At 38.8% G+C, this 22,571-nt stretch overlaps 1 protein-coding gene across 1 annotated transcript in view; it reads left to right on the top strand.

The window, feature by feature from the left end:
* The window catches only part of LOC109917904 (protein phosphatase 3 catalytic subunit alpha-like), a 342,103-nt gene that overhangs the window by 270,967 nt on the left and 48,565 nt on the right, over positions 1-22,571 (top strand). Inside the window, exons 9-10 of the mRNA XM_048603968.1 lie at positions 17,683-17,760; positions 22,066-22,185. Coding sequence (XP_048459925.1) covers positions 17,683-17,760; positions 22,066-22,185 — 198 coding nt within the window. The remainder of the gene's footprint in view (positions 1-17,682; positions 17,761-22,065; positions 22,186-22,571) is intronic.

Raw genomic sequence — 22,571 nt, 5'->3', positions numbered from 1 at the left:
ATCCAGTCCTGAAGAAGGGTTATACCCGAAACATTGACTGTTCCTTTCCTCAAGATGCTGCCTGGCTAGCTGTGTTCTTCCAGCCTCCAGCCTGTCTACCTTGGATTCCAGCATCCACAGTTTTTTCTGTTTCTAACAGTTTAGGGTGTTAGGTTAGTTCAGGAATAGCATGTTACCTTTCAAGACTACTCTCAGAGAACATCAATTTCCAATCGGTATCATAGATTGAACAAATTATTTTTTTACAATCATGGCATCTTGTATGACCCTAAGCTGTTCCTTCAACTCCATATCCTTTCCATCAGAAAGACTGGGCAGAATTTAATGCCTCCCACTTGGTGAGTTTGGTGGCTGGAGGGTAGTGATTCGAGACACAACTCGCCTTCTTGCATCCTCCCAATTCAAGCCCATGGCTGAGGCTTTCATGCACCACTACTAATTGAGGCGTTTAAATTAAATGAAATTGACCTAAAGGCCTTACCCATCACTCGTGGTATTAATCCACCTGGGGAGTTTAACACGTGGAGTTGTTTGCAGGCACCCACTCTATGCCTGACTGCAGGACCCAGCATTGAGATGGAGTCTCACTGAAAGCCACCCCCATAATCTTTGTTCCATCCTCATCTGAACCTCCCCCACAACTCCCCATCCCAACTACCACTCCAATCCTAACATCAGTCGCTCTGGCCCCTCCATCAGTGATAATATCAGACCTTGGGTGGGTGTAATATCAGAAGCAGCCACTGCCTCCCTGATGGCACTGCTGTTCAATAGAGCTGTTTGTTTCTGACTGGCCAGCAGGTCTTTTGCTCCTCAGTCCTTGATCCTGGCCAATGACTTTTGCTGGCCAACATGGCAGGCCTTCCCTGGAAGAGGTGATATGGGTCTCTCACTGCCTCTTGAGCTGGTAGGTGAGACCCATGTTCCTTCCATTAAAAGCTCCTCATTGTCCACACCCACCTTAGTAACATCACCAGCCTGTTTATTCACCTCAGTTAACCTGTTATTCAAACTGCTATCTACAATTTATCATGTCCAAGCTGGATTATTCCACTCCTGAACTTGTAAGTATCTAATTTTTCATGCTCCATAAACTTCAGGTCATCCATAACTACATTCACTATGGCTTAGTTATCACCACTGCGCCCCTAACCTTAATTGGCGCTTGGTTTTTCAAAATCTGTAAATGTAAAACGTTCAAACTTACGATGAAATTCCTTCATGACTTTACAGCTCCATTTCTGTGTGGACCCCTCTCACTCTACAACGCTCATACAACTTTCTGTACCCCTAGCTCCTTTTTTATTGTGCATTCTCCTGATTCTGTTCACCCAAGTCAATATGTTCTAGAATTCTCTCTATAACTTTTCCATGTCTTCAGTTCTCTTTCTTGCATCAAAATCCTTTTTTTAAGAAAACACTACTTCTCTTATTTCCTTTGTTGAACATTTTTTGTCCAATTTCACTTTAGAATTAAGTTGATGCATCTGGTAAGCTACCACATAGATCAGTGATTGGCACTCAGCTATTTTAATCAAATTGGTAACTCCGTGGAGGAGATAAGGGAATCAAGTGTAATGCATCCAATTTTGTTGATCGTACAAAGTTAAGCGGAAAAAGAAATTTTGAGAAGAATGGAAAAAAAAACTGTAAAAGGATTTAAACAGGTTAAGTGAATGGAAAAAAAATGGAACAGACCAAGGCAAAATGCAGGTTTGTGATGAAACTGTCTCCTTTAGCCTCACAGAACTTGCAGAAATGATTATTAAACAGCAGTATTGTCTTTGTGGAGTTAGCTTTCTTTCAAAATTTCTTCAGTGATATGTTGCTTGCAGAGTACCCTAACTGAAGTTCCTTTTTTTGTGTGGTAGCCACTTCAGCTAAAGGCACTGCTAATTAGTAGTGGTCAGTACTTCATAACTAACTAGTTCTATGAAACATCACTAGGGATCTAGTTCAAAACCTTGTACACAAAACATAAAATAGTAAATCAAACTAACTTTATAGTTGATGAATATGCATTATACAGGAGTATTAAACAATGGTCATAGAATTAAGAAACAGCTTTCATACATACATCATGCACTGAATTATATATTTTGTTTGCAGGTTAGTAACAATCTCAAAAGAACAGCAACATACATTTTTGTAGCCTTTCACATAGCAAAATATGTCAAGACACCTGACAGAGAACAATGAAAATCCAGTAGGAAGTGGTAAGGGTATTTGACGGAAACTGCAATCACAGAGTCATAGTGAATGGAAACAGAGTCTTTGGTCCAACTTATCCATGCTTACAAAGTATCCAAACTGAACTAGTCCCATCTGTCTACGTTTCGCCCATATTCCTTTAAGCCTTTCCTATTGTTATGAAGTTGTGTAGAGTAATTACTTGAGAAAGGATGTACTGGCACTGGCGGGGGTGCAGAGGAGATTCACTGGGTTGATTCCAGAATTAAGAGGGCTGGCTTATGAGGAGAGGCTGAATAGACTGGGATTATATTCATTGGAGAAGATTGAGGGAGGATCTTATAGAAACATATAGAATTATGAACGGATTAGATAAGATAGAAGCAGGGAGAATGTTTCCAATGGCGGGTGAATCTAGAACTAGACAGCATAGACTCAAAATTAGAGGGGGCAGATTTAGGACTGAATTGAGGAGGAATTTCTTCACCCAAAAGGTTGTGAATCTGTGGAATTTCCTGCCCAGTGAAGTAGTTGAGGCTTCCTCATTGAATGTTTTAAAAGGTAATGTAGATAATTTTTTTAACAGTAAAGGAATTAAGGGTTATGGAGAGAGGTTGGGCAAATGGAACTGAGGCCATGAAAAGATCAGCCATGATCTTATTGAATAGCAGAGCAGGCTCGAAGGGCCAGATGGCCTACTCCTGCTCCTGGTTCTTATGTTCTCATGAATTTGAAGGCAGGATGTAAGAATGGTTGGTTAAAAAAATGATAATGGGGAAAAGAGTACCTGGTCCCTTTAAGAGATTGTGCTTTGTCTGTGCTTGAAAGTTTACAAGTACTGCACACAGAGAGTACCTGAATGGAAACATTTTGAATGGAACAGCCAAGCAGCATTTTACCAAGACAACAAATCTTTTAAAATTTAGCCAATCAATTTAAACCAAGTCGTTAGATACTAAAAGTCAATTGAATTTAAAACTGATGGTTTTGGCAACCTGAAACCCATCATATTATAAGAAACTGATGTCTCATCAGGAGGTATATAAAGACAGGACATTTCGAAAATCAAGAAAGAGCCAACTATCATCTGACAGGACAGCAAGCCCACCATCCGAGAAATCTCACAAGAAATCGCTGAGCTCTCTAAGAAAGCATCATCTTATCGAAAAGGTACCACGGCATTTTTAGCTAAGAGTCCTCACAGAGAAAACATCCATGACAGTACAATCAGCAGAAGAAAGGTGTTTGTGGAGTAATGAAAAAGGCAGAGCATTCCAGAGGACAGTCTGTGTGAAGTTGGAGAGATTAAGTTTTAATTAACTGTTGTCTTATTAATTGGGTTTATATTAGTGGAACTTGTGGTTATTTGAACAGCATTCCAGTAGAATTTAGACCAGTTAGGGAGTAGTTAGTAGTCTAGGGCAGAATTGTTTGGTTTGTTAGTAACTCGGTTCATTTGTTCATTGTTAGGGTTAAATAAATTATTTCTTATTATTTATAAAGTAGATCAGGGATATTCTTTCTTTTAACCCCTCTTTTAACAGATTACGAGGGTGTTTCTCTGGGTGTTTCGGAGGTAATTATTAGAAGGGAACCTTTACTCCCTCATAACAGATTGGGCCTTGTGTTTTGGTTTAATATCAGAGGGGTTCAACCATTCCCCCTGTGTAACAGCATTCATGTACCTGTCCAAACATCTTTTGAATGTTGTAATTGTACCCACCTCTACCACTTCCTCTGTAGCTCATTCCATATACGGACCACCCTCTTGAGTGAAAAAGTTGCCACTCTGGTCTCTCTTAAATCTTTCCCCTCTCACCTATGCCCTCTAGTTTTGGACCTTTAGAAAAAGACTTTGGCTATTCACCTTATCTATGCTCCTCATCATTTCTTTAAACCTCTATAAGGTTATCTCTCAGCTTCCGATGCTGTAGGGAAAAAAGTCCCAGCCTATCCAGCCTCTTCTTATAATTCAAACCCTCCAGTCCTGGCAACATACTTGTATTATTTTTTTTCTGAACCTTTCCTAGTTTAACAGCATCCTTCCTATAGCAGGATGACCAGAATTGTACACAATATCTCAAAGTGGCCTAACCAATGTCTTGTACAGCTGTAACATGACATTCCAACTCCTATACTCAATGCTTTAACCAATGAAGGCAACCATGCCAAACACCATCTTTACTACCCTGTCTAGCTGTGTCACCACTTTCAAGGAACAATGTACCTGCACCTCAAGACTCTCACTTCAACAACATTTCCCAGAGTCCTACATTAACTGTATAAATCGACGGTCTTGAATGGCAGAAATATGCTAATTATTTGCATATTATTTGAAACAGAAATAATTTACGTGAAGAAGAATTTCCAGTAAATGATTATACAAATGCCGCCGTATCAACAAAACAAGAGTATTGCACTTATTTGTGCAACAACAGTAGTACGTTGCACTCATTTGGTGCAGTCAGCTGTCTTACTACCTGTTATTTATGCAGCAAAACCAAATCTTAAATATGTAAACTATCAAACTGTTTTTTCATTGCATTCTCAGCAGTTTTAACACCCAACTATGTTAGCATTTACAAAATCTGTATCTGGTGTGGAGTTTAAATTGAGGGTAATTCAATACTCAGCATTTGTTGGATTGCATAAATTTTATGTTGCCATTAAATTGCAATCTTAAAATGTCTTCCTCAGCTTTTAGCATATATAAATAACAATATGTCATTCACAGTTATACATAATCAACTCATGACAACATACATTTACATTTTACATGTTTAAAATGCATAAAAGAGATACAAAGTTAAATTAATTGCTGGATTTGGTGTTCAACGGATGTGAGCAGTCATGTGGCTTTTGGCACGACCGTCCTGCTATAGTTGTCTGTTGTGCCCTTGTTGGATATGTTTGACTGTGTCACAATGTCTTGCTGAATTTCTACAATTAACTTCTCCTTAATAAGATCTTAGGAATAAGAATAAACCATTTAGCCTCTTGATCTTGCTTTACCATACAAATTAGATCATGACTGATGCGTAACTGAAATCTATTGATCCCTACATTTGAACATTTTAATTAACCTACCATCCACACTATTTTGGAAGACAAATTCCAGATTTCCACTAAACCTTATGTGAAAAGTTACTCACTGATTTAAATCCTGAAACGTCTATTCTGTTTTTTACCTCTTTTCTCTTAAGATTGTGGCCCGGTCTGTCATTTCCAACCGCATCAATGAGTGGGTGGCAGATACATCGTCAGTTCAGTCTGAGAAAGCTACTGTTCAGTAAGATGGGTCCAGCGTTATAACTCTGGAGGGAGAACTGTTCAAAAATCTGGAGCCTGCTGAGAGAAAAAGAGAAAAAATGAGCCAGGATTGAAGATGCGTTTAATTCAGAGTTAGAACTTCTCCAGTGTCACCCAATCCCTATTTATCCCCTCCTCTCTCCTCCTATCTAATGCTGTACCCTTCCATCTCCAGTCTGCTTCCTCCCTCTTTCCTTCCTCCCACATTTAAAGTTGGACATAGTTCTGAAGTTTTATTACATGATCTCTGCCTCCAATCACCTCACCCAATCAAAAGACATTTTCCACCTCCAACATATTTATAACCAATAAACAAAATGAGTCCCTTTGACTCCCGAATACTTAGGGAAGCTTGACACATCAATAATGTAAACTAATAAGAAATTCTCCTTAGCCCATATAGGTTAGAAAATCACCAGTGGTGTCATTTTAGCACTCTGCATTCCACTTAGTACTGGTACTTAGTCTCACACAGAACAAATGCTTAGCAGCAATTAGTATCCTTCTCTTCATCGTCGAACAACTTCACCCCCAGCCCCACTCTGCCCCTATCAGCAGTATAGAAATTAAAGTTTAATTGTTGTTTAATTTCTTCTGCCCTTTGCTTCAATTCTACAAGAGTTTGGTGCTTTGTACAGTCAAGGAAAGTTATCAAAGTCTATACACATGGAGTTGTCTGGTACTGAATTGTGAGCTTTAGATCTTTTAGGAGAAGGACTCAGATTGTTAGTAATTCTTGGAGTGATAAGATGCCCTTTTGGACAGGTCCATGGACACCTTTGGGAGATGTCAAGTGCCCTTTGGGATTGTTAAAGGAATGAGTGTACATAAAAGTGTATTAACAAATTGAAAGTGTCAATTATGAAAGGAATTGTCAAGCTGCCAATAGAACTGTGAAGCTGTCACTGGAAGTGTGAAACCATCACAGGAGCTGTCAAGGGATTTAAATCTCTCATTTGCTAACATTTTGATAAAAAGGCTGTGGGCAAAGGGAAAATAAATATCAGTTCTTGCTATTTCCCTCTGTCTTTTGAAGTAAACCTGAGGTTTATCATTTTGTGATTTATGCAATATGACTGATTTCACAATGTCTCCTTATTGCAATGGGGTGCGTTTTAGATCACAGTTTCACTGAAAGCACCAAATGTTTATAAACTGTTTAAAATGATGCTATTAATACAAATACTTTGTTTTTAAATGGATTAAGCATTTGACAGAAGTTAAGTGAAGTATTTTATTTTTCTAATCAGTAAGAGTTTTTTAAATAATGATTTTATGTAGGAGGTATTCTGGCACAGTGGTAGGTTCCCAACCTCTGTGTTCAAGTCCCATACCAGGAGTTGCTGGCCATGGAATATGCATTTGTATCATGGTTGGTTATCAGTCTGTAAATCCTTCCAGTACACCTGATGATAGGCTGTAATAATGAGAGGGGCTCTTGCAGTAGACAATGGCAAACCACTGCAGTACTTTGGGGTCACCCATGCTGATGGACAATGGAATCTGTGACCTAAAGCTCTGAAATGACAGTAGGATAAAAGACAGGCAGTATTCCAGATGTAATCTCACCAGTGCCCTATATTACTGAGCAATAACCTTCCTACTTCTCTATTCAATTCTGCTCACAATGAACAATAACGTAGAATCATAGAATCCCTACAGTGTGGAAACAGGCCCTTCGGCCCAACAAGTCCATACCAACCCTCAGAGCACCCACCCAAACCCATCCCCCTATAACGCACCTAATCTACACACTCCTGGACACTATGGGCAATTTAGCATGGCCAATCCACTTCGCCTGCACATCTTTGGACTGCGAGAGGAAACCGGAGCACCTGGAGGAAACCCACACAGACACAGGGAGAATGTGCAAACTTCACACAGACAGTCGCCTGAGGGTGGAACCGAACCTGGGTCCCTAGCGCTGTGAGGCAGCAGTGCTAACCACTGTGCCACCATGCCGCCAAAACAAGCAGCGCTTCACGACAGAATTCAAAGCATCCCAGTCGGAACTTGAACCGGCAACCCCGGCCTTAGGAGAGCCATGCCTTATCCATTAGGCCACTGGGTCCAGCCATCTTGTTAGATTTTCTAATTGCTTGCTGTACCTACATACTAACCTTTTATGGTTCACGCATTAGAACACCCAGATCCCTCTGCATCTCAGAGCTCTGCAATCTCTCACCATTTAGATAACCTGCTTATTTTTCATGCCTCTTGCCCAGCCTATCCAACCTTTCCTCATAAGACAACACACCCATTGTAGGTATAAAAGAAACTGAACCTCCTTTTAACTTCCTCCAATATTTACATCATTTCTTAAATAAAATAATCAAAACTGCATCAGAAAGAATTTATTTTAAAAAAAAATTACATTCACTATTTTCCAATCTAGTAAAAACCTTTCTGAATTTAGTGAATTTCAGAAAATTACCAACATATCAACATCTGACTAGTCATTTGTTTTAAGTCCACTAGAACATGGGGACTTGTCAGTCTGCTGCACCAAGCATGTGCTCCCTTTCGATTGTACTTTTCTGTTTTCCTCCCTCCCTTCCATTTCCTGACTTACAGCTATTTCTGGAATGATACTTAAATGATCTGTCATGAAAACAGATGAAAAGTATCTGTATATTTCATTAGCAAACTTATTACTTTCCATTATTAATTCCTCATCCTCACTTTCTATAAGACCACTATTCACTGTGTCAACTTTTCTTTATGTTCGCAGAAACCTTTGCTACTTGTTTTTGTATTTCTAGTTGGCTTTGTCTTGTACTCTAAAAGGTTAATAAGGAGGGTAAGTTAGAGTCCAAGGATGATAATGAGGAAAAATTGATAATTATTTGCTGTTTTGTATATTCTGTAAAATCTGCCACATCCCTTTGCACAATTATATGCTTTTTCCCTAAGGTCTAATACAAACTTTAACTTCTTTAGCTAGCCATAGATAGTGGTGAGTCCACCTCATGGATTGTTCTTCCTTGTTGGAATGTATCTCTTTAGTTTAGTCTGAAATAATCCCTTAAAAGTCTGCCACTGCATCTGTATTGACCTATCCTAAACTTAATTTGTCAGGTTACTTTAGCCAGCTCTGCTCTCATACCCTCATAATTGCTCTTATTTAAGTTTAAAGTATTGGACTTGGACTCAGTCTTCTGTCTTTCAGATGAGGTTCCCTCAGTCCTATTAATTTCTACATTAAACATGCTCAATTATTACAATCAGAAAATGCCAAAGATTCACAATCCTCTACATGGAGAAATTCCTCCTCATCCCAGTCTTAAATGACATAACCTTTATACTGAGGCTATGCCCCCTGGATCTAGACTGTCCAGTTAGGTAAAGTTATATCCACCGAGACACACCCTGAAGAATTTTAAAAGTTACAGTGAGATCAGCTTTCATTCTTCAAGAGAATACAGGCCAAATTTCCTCAAAATATCCTCATAAGACAATCCTAATATCCCAGCGAATCGTCTAGTAATTATCCATTGCACTCTCTCTCTGTGGTAAGTATATCCTCATTTAAATAAGAAGCCAGAACTGAGCACAATATTCCAGAGATAGTCTCACAAGGTTCCAAACAATTGCAGGAAGATATTTTTACTCTTATACTCATGTTTTCTTGTAATGAAGACCAATATGCCGTTTGTCGTCTTTATTGATTGTTGCATCAGCATGCTATCTCTTCGCGACTAATGAACAAGGACACCCTGGTCCTTTTGGGCACCAACACTTTGCAGAATCTTCCCATTTAAAGCATATTTTGTCTTCCAGTTTTTTTTTTCTCTGTGGAAGTGGATAACTTCACACTTATTCATTTTATATTCCTTCTGTTATGTTTTTGGCCATTCACTTAGCCAAATCTATTGAAGCCTCATTGCATATTCCCCACAACTTGCATTGCTGCCTAATTTTGTGTCATCAGCAAATTTGGAAATATTACAATTGGTCCACATCACTATTTATATCGATGGTATCCAGCTATGGCCTTAGCACTGATCCTTGCAGTACCTCATTAGTTACCGCCTGCCAACCTCAGAATGACATATTTATTCCTACTTCCTGTTTTCTGTCCTGTTGCCACCTCTCAATTCATTCTGATATATTACCCCTAATTCCATGTACTCTCATTTTGTTTATTGAACTGTGTGGGTCCTTTTTGAAAGTCTTCTGAAATTGAATTATACCATATGCTTCTGTCCAAATTTCAAAGTTCCACTTTTAACCTGAGGAAAATTTCATATTCCTTTCAGCCATACCATTAATATTCATTGAGTGCCATAAAGTTGCTGCATTTATGAGCAGATCAAATTTAAGGCTAGTGACTAGCAACGTACCTGCCTACGTCCTGCCATAACATGTGTTAATGACGGTCAATCAATCTCTCTATTACTACTACAACTAACTACTATAATTGTTGGTTCTCAGTATTTTAGTTTGTGAATTATTTTCAGAGAGTTTAAAACTGACAGTTTCTTCTTTTTTTTATCTAATTCAAACTTTTTCTCCTTTATATTTTCATCTGTACCTAATTTGGCAATAAATCCACCTTCTTTAATGCATCCTTCCTCTCAGTCTTTCAACTGTTAATTTCCCAATGCTCTTGATTAGTTAGGAACTGTTTCTTTCATAGCATTGCTATTTGCTTGCACTTTCAGAACTCAGTAGACAAAAAGACTTTTGAGCTGAAGATGAAGGGGAATACTATTAGATGCCCTGCTGGAGCAAAATCTGCCCCTTTGTTAATTGGGCCTGGAATCTTTTTTTTTTGACTTCCACTATTATTTAAATAATGTTTCAGTCATGTAGGATGCTATTGACAAGAATAACATACATGACTTGATACTGGTAGGCATCTGAATTTGTGTGATAATGCCAAGTACAGTGTGCAATTTGACTATAAGTGTCCTCTGAATAAGGATGCTGGAATGTTATGTCATTATTAAGTGAACAGTTGATTTATCTTGTGACAGTCTGACTTAAACATTTGAAACATTGTGGCAGTATAAACCAGTAAATTAACTCCATCATGGTAGAGTCACTTCATAAAGGTTTGAAGAGAAGATCATACATTATTAATTAGATTACTGCAATTTTGGTATTGGTATAATAATTAGCTACTTTGTTAAATTGTAATCTATATTATAAAAGTTCAGAATGTTGAGCTTAGAATTTGTACTGTGTATCCTCTAAGTTTGGAAGTAATGATCCTATGCAAAACTTGTAAGCAATTTCTACCCACATTAGCATCAAGCAGTTCTTAATATAGCAACTAAACACCACAGGAACAGTTACTTTCAACAGGGAAAGGCCACTGAGGCAGATAACCTAAAACAGTCAAGAGACAAGTGAATGTTTTACTGGGGGATTTGAGGAGAGAGAGATAATGAGGAGGAAAGTAGGCTGAAATCAACAGAAAAGGAATGGCTTGCTGATTTAAATGCAGTGATTTATTGCTAACATTTCCTGTTTCCAAGGCATATCCTAATGTCAGAACGATTCAACACATTACAAAAAACATAGTATTAACCTTATTTCACTGGATGCCAATTGAGTCTATTATCTATTTATAGAGTAATCAAGAATTGGTATACAGAAGATCAACGCAATTTTTCTCCTCTCTGACTCTTCCAAATTAATATTGGAGAACTACAATTAGAACGAGAATCGAGGAGAACTTAGTTTCAAAATTAAAAGCATCATGCTAAAGTTCATTATTGTTTATAATTAATACATAAGTATATAATTTATCTGGAAATCATTGATATGGCATATCATGAGACCAGATGGTGAGCTGAGAGAATTTGGAATGAATTTGAAATAGTTGTTAGCATCCTGACCAAAGCTGGAGGAATGCAACATTACTTGAGTCCAAATGCTCCACAAGTTACAATGTAAAACATAAAATAAAAACTCTTTCCTGTTACCAAGATGACCAATTAAATATCTTATCTATATCTGATTTTAAACAACAAGATCTGTCAACCAAGTTTCTTAACAAATGCAATTATTGATTTATTATCAAAACAAAAGGTGCTCAATAAAGATGCAGTAATTGATTAATGTGTATAGTATTATAGAAGCATAAATGCTTATCGCTCTAAATAACCCCAGAACATTAACTGGCAAGTATGCATACTCTTCAAATGAAGAGAACACAAAACAGATTTCTCTGCAGAGATTGGCTTTCTGAAAAAAGAACACTTCAGTCAATCAGTTATTCTTGAAGGCAAAAAGGATAAAGCATAGAATACTCCGGAATCTGTTGGACTAATGTTCTAGTTGGTGTGGTCAAGTCACTGTTCATGCACATTTGTCTCTGAATCATTGCAGACACACTTTGGTCAGGAAATCAATTTCTGGATGTTTCTTCAATTGTTCTTTCAAAATAACAAAAGTTTAACCCTGAAATCAATGAGACAATTGTCTTTTCAGAAGTGAGAGAATCTTTTATTTTATTCTCTCATGGGACATTGGTACCGCTGGCTGGTCAGCATTTATTGCCTGTCCTTAGCTGCCCTTGTGAAAGTGGTGGTGATTTGCCATCTCAAACAGTTGCAGTCCATGTGCTGTAGGTTGACCTACAATGCCCTTAGGGAGGGAATTCCAGGATTTTAATCCAGTGACACTGAAGGAACGGTGAGATATTTCCAAGTCAGAATGGTGAGTGACTTGGAAAGGAACTTGCTGGTGGTGGTGTTCCCATGTACCTGCTGTCCTTGTCATTCTAGATGAAGTAGTCATGAGTTTGGAAGCTACTGTCTGAGGATCTTTGGCAAATTTCCACAGCACTGTGCACTGAGCATCGGTAGTGGAGAGAGTGGATGATTGTGGATGTGGTGCCAATCAAATGAGCTACTTTGTCCTGGATGGTGTCAAGCTTCTTGAGTTGTTGGAGATGCACCCATCCAGGCAAGTGGGGGGTATTCCATCCTACTTCTATCTTGTGCATTGCAGATGGTGGAAAGGCTTTGGGGAATCAGAAGGTGAATTACTCACCACAGAATTCTTAGCCTCTGACCTGCTCTTGGAGCCCTGTATTTATATGGTGGGACTGGTTGAGTTTCTGGACAATTGTAACCTGGGGCATTGAGAGTGGGGGATTCAGTGATGGTAACACCATTGAAGAGATTGTCTCTTATTGGAGATGGTTGTTGCTTGTCATTTGTGTGGCAGGAATGTTACTTTTTACTTGTCAGCCCAAGTGTGGATATTGTCCAGATCTTGTTGTATTTGAATGTGGACTGCTATAGTATCTGAGAAGTTGCAAATGGTGCTGAACATTGTGCAATCATCAGCTAACATCCCCACTTCTGACCTTTTGAGGGGAGGTCATTGATAAAACAGCTGTATATGGTTGGGCCTAGGCCTATCCAAAGCAATGTCCTGAAGTTGAGATGACTGACCTCTAACAAGCACACCAATCTTCTTACATGCCAGGTCTGACTCCAAACAGTGAAGCATTTGCCCCTGATACCCATTGATTCCAGTTTTGCTAGGGCTCCTTGATGCCACAGTCAGTTGAACATGGCCTTGATAACAATGGCTGTTTCTCTGATCTCACCTCAATTATTTTGTCAATGTTTGAACCAAGGCTGTAATGTGGTCAGGAACTGAGTGAACTTGGTGGAACCAACGCTAGGTGTCACTGAACAGCTTGTTGCTAATATAGCACTGTTGATAATAACTTCCATCAATTCACTGATGATTGAGAGTAGATTGATGGGGCGGTAATTGGCCGGGTTAGATTTGTCCTGCTTTTTGTGTGCAGGACATACTTGGGCAATTTTCGACATTGCTGGGTAGATACCAGTGTTGTAAATGCACTGGAACAGCTTTGTTTATTATTTTGCCTAAACTAAAACTGATGCAACACCTTAAATTCCCCACTTTGGCCTTTGGTCTGACCCAATGTAGCCAACTCAGTGGCAGTGCTTTTCTCGTTATGCTCCATAACCCATAAATACTGGCCAGGTATTGAGCTTAAAGTTGTAAAGATACTTAGTTACACCAACTCTATGTGGTCCATCAATATAGATTCCTGGCTCATGCATTTTGGTGCCACATTCTAAAACTCCCAGGCTTCCTGACCTGTCTTATGTGTTCTTTTTAGTACTCTAAGTAGGTAGGTATACAACAATACCACTGGTGATACCAAAACAAGGGAGTTGATCCTAAGCCATAGCTGTATCCGTACGTTTGATCCCCAATTCCACAGGTCCTGAAATCAAGTAGGATTTATCTGACCTCATCTGCCGATACCCTAACTTGTTGTTGCAGGGTGTAATACATTCTATCTTTCTACTAGGCCCCATCCTGAATACCTGAAACGTGTTCAGCAGTGAAATTACACAGGAGACTTGGCTAAGATATTATGTTAGGTTTCAACTGTTTCTCTTCTGTGATTTCCACCAGTTTCCCCTTTCCCACGCTGACCAGCACCTCCGATTATGAACACAAGACTTGGCTGTTTGTCGGACTAATTGTTACTATTTTGGTACTCCTCTGTGACGTGGTAATGCAATATCTCCCTATACTGAGATATGCAATGTGAGTCAGGTTCCACTGCACCCAGATAGTTTCTATCATACAGTTGGCTGTTGCATTAAACCCATACATTCCTCCTTCTGTCTCATATATTGATATGGACACACTACCAAAGAGGTTTCTACACTACATTTATCTAAAGTGCTGCTGGTTGTATAATCTTATCACTACTGAACATGACAGTGTCTTATGAATCCGCACATATGATGTCTCATATATTTTCTAATGAATATAATGTCTCAAGTCAACTCTGATACAACAAGCATTGCCAAAATAATGTCTATTAACTTTATTGTGTATGACCCATCCCTCAACATTTTAAACCCCTGCGCTGGCAGACAGTCAGGCCATACTCCCTGTACTGTGATAGCTTAAACAAGTATGTGTTTGTTATCTCATCCATATCAATTTGTCTCATATTTTCCCTCATCTGCCTGAGTATCCATGATCCATGGGTGCAGAAGATCCCATTCCTGACCAATTGTTTGAGAGATTTTTCTTTACATCAATTAGTTTATTTATGGTCCAGGCATGACTTTCTATTACAGTGGCCAAACTTTGAATTATCCATGTTAGATCTTGGCTCTCACTGAGCTGTCTGTCCTGAATCCCTTGCCATGTTTCCAGGATTTTGTTAAGTTGAGAACTTAAGGTCTAAACCTTTCAGTTCACCTTTGGCAAATCAATCAAATTTATGAATGAGGTCTTTGTACTAAATATCATTCACCAGATGATATTTCAGTCAACCCTTCCCCTGAACTGGGGGTGCAGCCATTGACCACCCGTGACCAGTAAACCAAACCAACCATGTTGTCACTTGTTCTACCAAAGGTGTGTACAGTGCTTAGAACTGAACCAAACATCACTCAGGCAAACCTATGTGAGTGACATTTACAGTAACAGGTATCAGATTTTTATGAAGATTATCACATAAATGCTTACCAACCTTTACCGACACAAGTCCATTTTCTGATTCTGGGCTTAGAGCCAGACAAGGTGGGTCAATTATTTGTGTATCAGAGTCCAATCCATACTATAATGTGATAGGAGGGGGGCAGGGAGCTTGGGAGGGGTGCTACTGTGTACTATTGTCATTACCATTGTTGTGGCAGTTCCATTGCTCTGTGGGCATATCCATCGCTCTCCTGTTAATATTCTTGATGTTGCCAACATTGCAACTAGGCACTTGGACATACAGCTCATTCTTAAAGTCTCTGTTTCTGCCCAGTTGTAGACAAGTGTGGTGGGTGTTCAGATATGAGTCAATGTCCTAAGTTTAATTATAACACAACTTCATTGCCATTGATAGTGAGCAGCTTCATTGTAACTTAACCATCTATGTGTTGATAGTTACTCAGGACTTATCAGGGAAACACTTACTATCCCCCCAGTGCAGTCAACTACCATGTTTAGATTTAATCCTGTGACTAATTATTCTGGAAAACATGTAGGTAACTTGGAACCAGTACTTCCAATGACCTTTACTTTTCATATCCATATAGTTGCAAATATCACTAATTTTGATTACTTTATAAATTGCAGTCCTTTTAAGGGACAAAATTTGTTTTCATCCATCAGCTGAGACAATATAGATTTAATGTCATATGCAAAAGAAGCAAAGATGATGTGAGAAAACATTTTTCTCACACAGGAAGTAGTTAGCGTTTGGAATGCACAACCTGGAAACTTAATGAGAGCAGGTTCAATTGAATCATTCAAGAAAGCATTGGATGATCATTTGGATTGAACTAGTGTGTATGGGTATGGGGAGAAAGCACTGGGTAATAATCCTGATCTAAATAGCCAGTGCAGCGACAATGAGCTAAATGACCTCCTTCTGTGTCATAACTGTTCCGTGCTTCTGTTCAGCAGTTAATGGCTCAGTGGCCTGTAAAGTCCTTCAAATCTCTTCTGGCGTGTTTGTGTTTACCACTCCAAGCTTTAGCCTTGCTTCAGCTGTCTTGAGTGAATTTTCCTTAGCGCCTCCCACTTTAAACTGCAGATCTTTGTTCTCACTGTTGTATTGGGCTGTCAACTTCATTTGTCTTCTTGGAATAAGTATCATTCCATCAAATAGCCTCAACCTTCCTTTCAAAGACTCCATTTTGGGTCATCTCATGAGCCGCTTCACATGGGTCTGCAAAGTTCATGAAGTTGCACAAAGCCCTGGTGACTATCCAGCAATATTTTTCTTTGATGTTGCCCCTCTGCAGTCACCATTCTAACAGTCACAAACCAGTTATTACCTTTGGACCTGACAAGGCCAACCTTTTGTATGGTTTATGATCATTTATCAGACTCAGCAGCTGAAGTCTGTATAGCAGTCATCTTTATAAGCTTGTTTTGTTTCTTTCTGACTATACACTTGTGAGCAAAATGACGCAAGCAGTTAAAGCTCTGTTTTCCATAGATTGGACCTGCTTCCTTTTCTTTTGTCTGATGTTCTCCACAATATTTACATCCTGCCCACAAGTTTTCATCTTTCTGCTGACTCTTCTGAAAATATTTCTTCCTTTCTTTCAATATGTGATTTCTGCTCAGCATAGAATGTCTCTCAACCTAGTACAAAACCGTGTTGTATAGTATTAATACACTTTAGCTGATGATTGATGGTTCAAGCTTCTGTATAACTCAATAGCCTTCTTGAGAGTAAGTTCCTATTCTCCAATGTGCTCTCATAGCAGGATCTCTTAGGCCTGAGACATTTCTATCTGTAATGCAATCACGGTTCAGTTGTCCAAACACTGAGGATTTAGCTAAACGTGTCAATACCATCACATTTTGATCAACATTTATGAATGAAGATCGAGTCTCTTTTAGATAGAGATGAGTAATTGATGCTTCATTTTGGTATACGTTGGTGACTGTGGCTGATTTGAATGTACGGTACCATATTTAGCTTATTTATGCTGCACTCTACTATTATCAAACAAAATTGACTCATATAATTTTTCTAATAATGTGTAAAATTCAGCAGTACTTGAAGACCATGTAACTTTTGGCTAACTGCTGCTCTCAGTAGTCACAAGATCAGTGAAAGTTATTTCCCCCATGCAACAAGTTATTTTTATCTCCTTCCACAATGTGTTGATTATGTCTCTGTTTGAGACATGCTGGTCATGCAGCAAGAATTTGTCTTCTGTGAAAGTTTTGTGTCAACTTGTCACAGCTTAGACTGGCAAGGGACCAAATTTATTTTAGATTGATGTGAGGTGTATGCAAAATGAATTGAAATGATTTTTAATTGTTTCAAAGGATTTTTAGAGTTGTTGTTTTCCGATTTCAAGACTTCCATTTAATTATCCTTAACCTTGTTAAATTCAGGAAACTTCCAATTTTTGTGCTCACTTGTAAAATTCCAAATCTAGCATGAGTAGTGGAACACAACATTCTAGTCTAAGCTATAACATACCAAAAAGTATAGGCTGCAATATTCAATCGGATATTTGCATTTACAGGGACTTAGTTGCCAAGGTAAATTATCTTAAGTCCATTTATATGCTCCATGGCAGAAGACCTCAGTATATTACATCATACTGTTTCTAATGCTGTCCCCATTTCTCCAATCTCTGTTATGAAATTGGTTAAGGTAACTTCTACTGATAACATTATACACGTTCTCTTTTTCAGTTATCCTGCTGTTTGTGAATTCCTACAGAACAATAATTTATTATCGGTTATTCGAGCTCATGAAGCACAAGATGCAGGGTAAGTTTATAAACAGCTCCATACCCAGTATAATTATTTTACTGATCTTCCTATGTTTGATCCTGGACAATGTTCTTTTCTCCTGGTGCAAGTACATGGCATTTACAGTAACACAGAAATGCCCACTCCCAATTTCCCCTCCCAATGCACCACCTTGGTACAAGGTATGCAGGCAGAAAATCTGCTAATGCATCCGTGATCAATATATCTTGTTCTGGACATAATCTGCTAGAATTCCCACAAATATGGTGTTTGTTCCTCTATATGGGATTAGTTCTATTTATAATCTTTCCAAATCACAAATTTTGAGCTCCACATATTTCATGCTGAAGTAGAGTAAAATGAACTTGTAAAAATATACTGTCTGACAGTAGTTTTTGATTCTATTCAGTATAAAATGACCCAGCATTAAACTGCAGTCTGCACAAAAAGATTATGTGCTTAAAAGTGAACATTAAGCTGCTAAAAGGTACAATCTGTCAACTTATCCTTCTTTCCAATTTGCACTTCATGCCTTTTTTATGCTTTTTCAAAAAAAAACTCCAAATGTGACAGTAATTTGCAACAAGTCAAATATTAAAAACTGCATTTGTCACTGCTTAGTGCACATTACTTTGGTCAAAAACAATAACAAATAAGTCTGAAAGTAAAATTGAAACTGTAATCTCTCCACACAACAGCTTTGCATTAGAACAGAATATGGAATCCAGATGAATTATTCTGCATTTTAATATAGCATAATAAAAGGATACCCAATAACTTGGGTGTCAATGATGTAGGAAGGAAGGGGGAATGTGGTTCTGCAATTTAGGCAGCTGGGTCGATAATTAGCAAACTAAACTTCAAACATAGTAATCTCCAGGTTACTCCGAGTACCACATGTAAATGCATACAGAAATAGAAGGATCAGACAGATGAATGCTGAGTTGGTAAGACGCTGCAGGATGGAAGGCTTTAGATCCCTGGGACACTGGGACAGGCTCCATGGAAGTTGGCATCTGTATAAGCTGAATGGATTGCACCTGAACAGAGCTGACCCTGAAATCATTGTAGGACATTTTTCTAATACTCTTGGGAGGGCTTGAAATTAACTTGACAGGATGTGGGAACTGGGAGACAATATTAGAGAAGAATACCAGGTCCACAGAATACTTGCTGAGGCAAATAATAATGTAATAGGTGAATCCTGAGTGATGGAGAAAGTAATGAAGTTTACATCAGAGTTACTGTGTATGTCTGTGAATGTACAGGATATACTAAGTAAAATTTGGGAGTTAAAGGAGCTGATTGGCACACAGAAGGATGATGTTCTGGCAATACAGACCTATCTCAAAGAAAGTCAGGCCTGGATCTTAAATATTCCGGAATACAGGGTATTCAGAAAAGATAAAAAAAAGGAAGGAAGGAAAGGAGTAGTAGTTCTGCTAATAGTGAACATTGAAACACTGAAGAGAGAGGGCTTCCTACAGAGTTCAAGGATAGAATCGATTTGGCTAGAGTGAAGAAACAATAAGTATGCAATTACCTTGCTTAGTATAGTCAGTGGCCCACCAACTAGAAGGATGTGGAAGAAGAAATCTGCAGGAAAATTGCAGAGAGATACCAACATTATGAAGTAGTAATAATAGAGGGCTTTGATTACCCAAGTATAGACTGAGATACTCATTATATAAGGGAAAGCAAGGGACAAGCATTTCTAGATTGTGTTCGGAAGAATTTCCTGCAGTGCTATGTATCAAGTCCAACAAGAAAGTATGTGCTGTTTGACCTGGTTCTTAGCAATAAGGTGGGCAAAACATCCCATTTAGAAGGCAGTGATCTTTGTATCATAATGTTTAGGATGATGGTGGAGAATGGCAATGGCCAATCAACAGTAAGTCAAATCCGTTGGCAGAGAGCTGGCTTCAATGGGCAAGAACGGATCTCTGATTGGAATGAAAAGTTGGTGAAAAAATGTTGTAACTGAGTAATGAGCCATCTTCAGAGAGGAGATAGTTCTCTAGGCATGTTTCCTCAAAAGGGAAAGGTAGGACAAACAAATCCAGAGCGCTCTAGGTGACAAAGGAGACGGAAATTACGATAAAGAAGAAAAAGTGTGCTTATGACTGGTGTCAGGTGGAAAATACAACTGAGAAACAAGAGGAATCCAAAAGGTTCAGAGTAGGGATGAAAAGAATACCGGAGAAGCAAAGAGGAATTATGAAAAAGACTGGTAACTAACAGAAAGGAGAATCACAAAGCCTTCAATAGGCCTGCAAATAGTAAAGGGTGGTAAAAGGAGGGAGTAGTGCCAATAAGGGACCAAAGAGGTGATTTATACACAGAGGCAGGTGATATGGCTGAGGCATTAGATTAATATTCTGCATGTGTTTTAACCTAAGAGGTAAATGCTACTGAGGCCATGGTGACAGAGGAGGGATGTTTGTCACTAGAAGGGTTCAAAGTTCGTATTGAAGACACATTGGGTAGAATTAACACCGTGCAGAGCTGAAGGAACACAGCAGGCCACGCAGCGTCAGAGGAGCAGGAACGTTGATATTTCGGGTCAGGAAGTGTCCCAACCTGAAACATCGACTTTCCTGCTCCTCTGATGCTGCCTGGTCTGCTGTGTTCCTTCAACTCCGCACTGTGTAATCTCTGACTCCAGCATCGGCAGTTCTTACTATTCTATGTTGGGTAGAATGTTGCTATGCCAATTTGACAAGGCACTGGGACTAATGAAGATGGCAAGACAGTTGGAGAGACCAGTTAATAAAGCATAGTGTCCTTAGCTTTATTAATAGGACCATAGAGTACAAGAGCAAGAAGGTGATGTTGAACTTGTACAAGATACCTGTTAAACTCAGCTGGAGTAGTGTGTACAGTTGCGGCTGTAAAATGTAAATATATTGGAGAGACTGCAAAAGCGATTTACAAGAATGGTTCCAGGAATGGGAAACTTCAGTTATGAGGGTTGATTGACGAAGTTGTGACTGTTCACCTTGGAGAGAAGAAGGCTGAGAAGAGATTTGATCAAGGTTTACAAAATCATGAGCGGGCTGGATAGAGCAGCTTGGGACAATATGTTCCCGCTCATAAAAGAAGAAAAGAATAAGAGGTCATAGAGGTGTGCAAACGAAACAAGGCTGATGTGAAAAAATAACTTGGATCATTCATGAGGGTATTGGATGATTATTTGGATTGAAACCATGCATAGGGATGCGGGGAGAAAGCAGGAGATTGGCACTGGGTAATAGAACCACTGCAGGCACAATGGGCCAAATGGCCTCTTTCTGCACGATAATAATTCTGTGATTTTGATTTTGTAGGAAAGCATGGACAGACAATATTAAAAAAGGGATACAATTCTAAAGGGTGTGCAGGAGCCAAAGGACCTGTGTGTGTTTGTGCACAGATCATTAAAGGTGACAGGACAGGTGGAGAGAGCTGTTAATAATGTACCTGAGTTTTATTAATAGCAACTTAAAGAACAAGAACAAGAGCAAGAGCAAGGAGGCAATGCTGAACTTGTATAAGATTTTTACTGGACCTCAGCTAGAATATATTGCACAGTTCTGGGCCTTATGGTATAGAAAGGGTATGAAAGCATTGGAAAGAGTACAGAAGAGGTTTATAAGAATGGTTCCAAAGATGAGAAATGTAAGTTATAAAGATATGTTGAGAAAATTAGGACTGTCCTTCTTGGAGAAGGAAAGATTAAGAGAATATCTGATGGAATTTTTCAAAATTGTGAGGGGGGCTAGTTAAAGTAGATAGGGAGAAAACATTCCCACTCTCAGAAGGATCAAAAATGGGAAGCTGCAGATTTAAAGTGATTTGCAAAAGAATCAAATGTGATGTGAAAAATAATGTTTGCGCACAACAAATAGTTCAGGTCTAAAATGTACTGACAGCTAGTGGAAGCAAATTCAATCAAGACATTCAAGAGAGCATTGAATAAATATTTAGATTAAACAAAAAACAAATTGCAAGGGTATGGTGAAATGGTAGGAAAATGGCAATAAGTTGTATTGTTCATTTGGAGAAATTGTATAGGCATGATAGGCTAAATCCTCAGTCCTGCAACATCTGTGATTCAGTGATGTGCTTTGTTTTATTGTGACAATACATGCTCCTAAATGACTACATCATATAAACCTACTAAGATTACAATTCTAAAATAAAAGCTTTGCTGTTGTTAGTATGTTCTTGCTTGTTTCATATAAATTTATGACTTAATAGCTAGCAAGCTGGGAAAGCATAAAGGATCATGTGTAAATAATATTCTGTAATTGCATAAAAATCTTAAATTTATTTGCCTTTCAGCTATCGCATGTACAGGAAGAGCCAAACTACAGGCTTCCCTTCACTTATCACAATCTTTTCAGCACCAAATTACCTTGATGTTTACAATAACAAAGGTAAGGAGTTCAACCGTAAATTAAGGCAACATAGGAATCTTTACCATGAATGTATAATTGTGAAAAAGTGCTCATGCTTTTTCCATAGCCTAGCACTTTGCACGTGAGCATCATCATCCCTCCAACATCAAAAAATGAGCAGGTTTACTCGTTTTCAATAAGGTAGCAAAGGAGGCAAGAAAATACATTTTAACTGGGAGCAGGCATTGTCTGGCCATGAGTTGGGCGGGGCGGGTGGCCAGGAATTGAATGCTAACAGAATCAAGTCAAGTCCTGGGGAATTTGAATTCTTGGACCGCATTTACAGACCTGGATTGTTAGAAATGTTCCAGAGATAGTAGGAACTGCTGATGCTGGAGAATCTGAAATAACAAGGTGTAGAGCTGGATGAACACAGCAGGCCAAGCAGCA

Source organism: Rhincodon typus, chromosome 12, assembly GCF_021869965.1.
Source record: "Rhincodon typus isolate 14 chromosome 12, sRhiTyp1.1, whole genome shotgun sequence".
NCBI lineage: Eukaryota > Metazoa > Chordata > Chondrichthyes > Orectolobiformes > Rhincodontidae > Rhincodon > Rhincodon typus.
The sequence above is the reverse complement of the archived record's forward strand: the minus strand, read 5'-3'. Positions and strand labels throughout refer to the sequence as shown.